Consider the following 1,001-nt stretch of genomic DNA (forward strand, 5'->3'; position numbering starts at 1 on the left):
TTCCTGGCTGGTCTTGGTCCCAGAGATTCCTCCAATCCTCATCATCCCTCGTCTATCGGAAACAATCCTGATCAAAAGCCTCTGTTGCAGAGCGCGATGATCCCTGGTTATACGAGTAATGACCAATTTAAATTTTAGCGTTAATTAGCTAAAATCGCGCGAAGAGATAGCTTTAAAGATTACCTTGCAATGCGACAGGCAGTGGACCCTGTTTTACCGGATCCGGCCCCATTCAGCTTTGGCAGTTCCTGCTGGAGTTGTTAACGGACAAATCATGCCAAGGCTTCATCTCGTGGACCGGCGATGGCTGGGAGTTCAAGCTGACGGATCCAGACGAGGTGGCACGTCGTTGGGGCATCCGCAAGAACAAGCCTAAAATGAACTACGAGAAGCTGAGCCGCGGTCTCCGTTATTACTACGACAAGAACATTATACATAAAACAGCAGGGAAACGATACGTTTACCGCTTTGTCTGTGACTTACAGAGTCTCCTAGGGTAAGAGCGCTGCAATATGTCCTGATCCTTTGATTATTCTCTAGAATAGCTTTTGTCCATTTGGTGTAGGCAGTCGATAATCGTCACGTTATAGTGTATTGTTCATTTGTAGATACAGTCCGGAAGAACTCCACGCAATGGTAGATTTGAAGCCAGAGAAGAAGGAAGAAGACTGAGTTTTTGTTATCGGACGTGTTTGAGGACTGTGTCGTTTTGCTAAATGAAAAAAGAAAGTAAAGGGAATACGAGCAATTCCTCGGTATCGCACTGGAACAAAGTTAAAACTGATAATGTAACGAACAATGTGAAACGAACAAACGAGACGGAGGAACGAGTAACTGGTGTATTGTTAAATGAAAGAAAGAATTCTACTAATGAATCGAAGACGAATCAATTGATGTCTTCTAACGTTCAGATACATGATAAAATCGAATCGGTCGTATGTACCAAAGACAGGGTCTGCATACCATTGGTGCCTAAAGTTAATGACTAAAAAATTGTGAAT

General features: G+C 43.3%; 1 protein-coding gene across 2 annotated transcripts in view; it reads left to right on the plus strand.

The window, feature by feature from the left end:
- Positions 1-691, plus strand: part of pnt (ETS transcription factor pointed) — a 173,110-nt gene extending 172,419 nt beyond the window's left edge. The window contains exons 10-12 of one of the 2 annotated variants that reach the window (XM_017912022.1): positions 4-115; positions 199-496; positions 609-691. In XM_017912022.1, the coding sequence (XP_017767511.1) occupies positions 4-115; positions 199-496; positions 609-672 (474 nt within the window). In that variant the 3' untranslated portion in view covers positions 673-691. Of the gene's footprint in view, positions 116-198; positions 497-608 lie in introns of both variants that reach the window. The other variant, XM_017912023.1, reaches the window with a different exon arrangement.
- The last annotated feature ends 310 nt before the right edge of the window (positions 692-1,001 follow it).

This window comes from Eufriesea mexicana, unplaced genomic scaffold (assembly GCF_001483705.2).
Source record: "Eufriesea mexicana isolate 0111107269 unplaced genomic scaffold, ASM148370v2 scaffold294, whole genome shotgun sequence".
Taxonomy (NCBI): domain Eukaryota; kingdom Metazoa; phylum Arthropoda; class Insecta; order Hymenoptera; family Apidae; genus Eufriesea; species Eufriesea mexicana.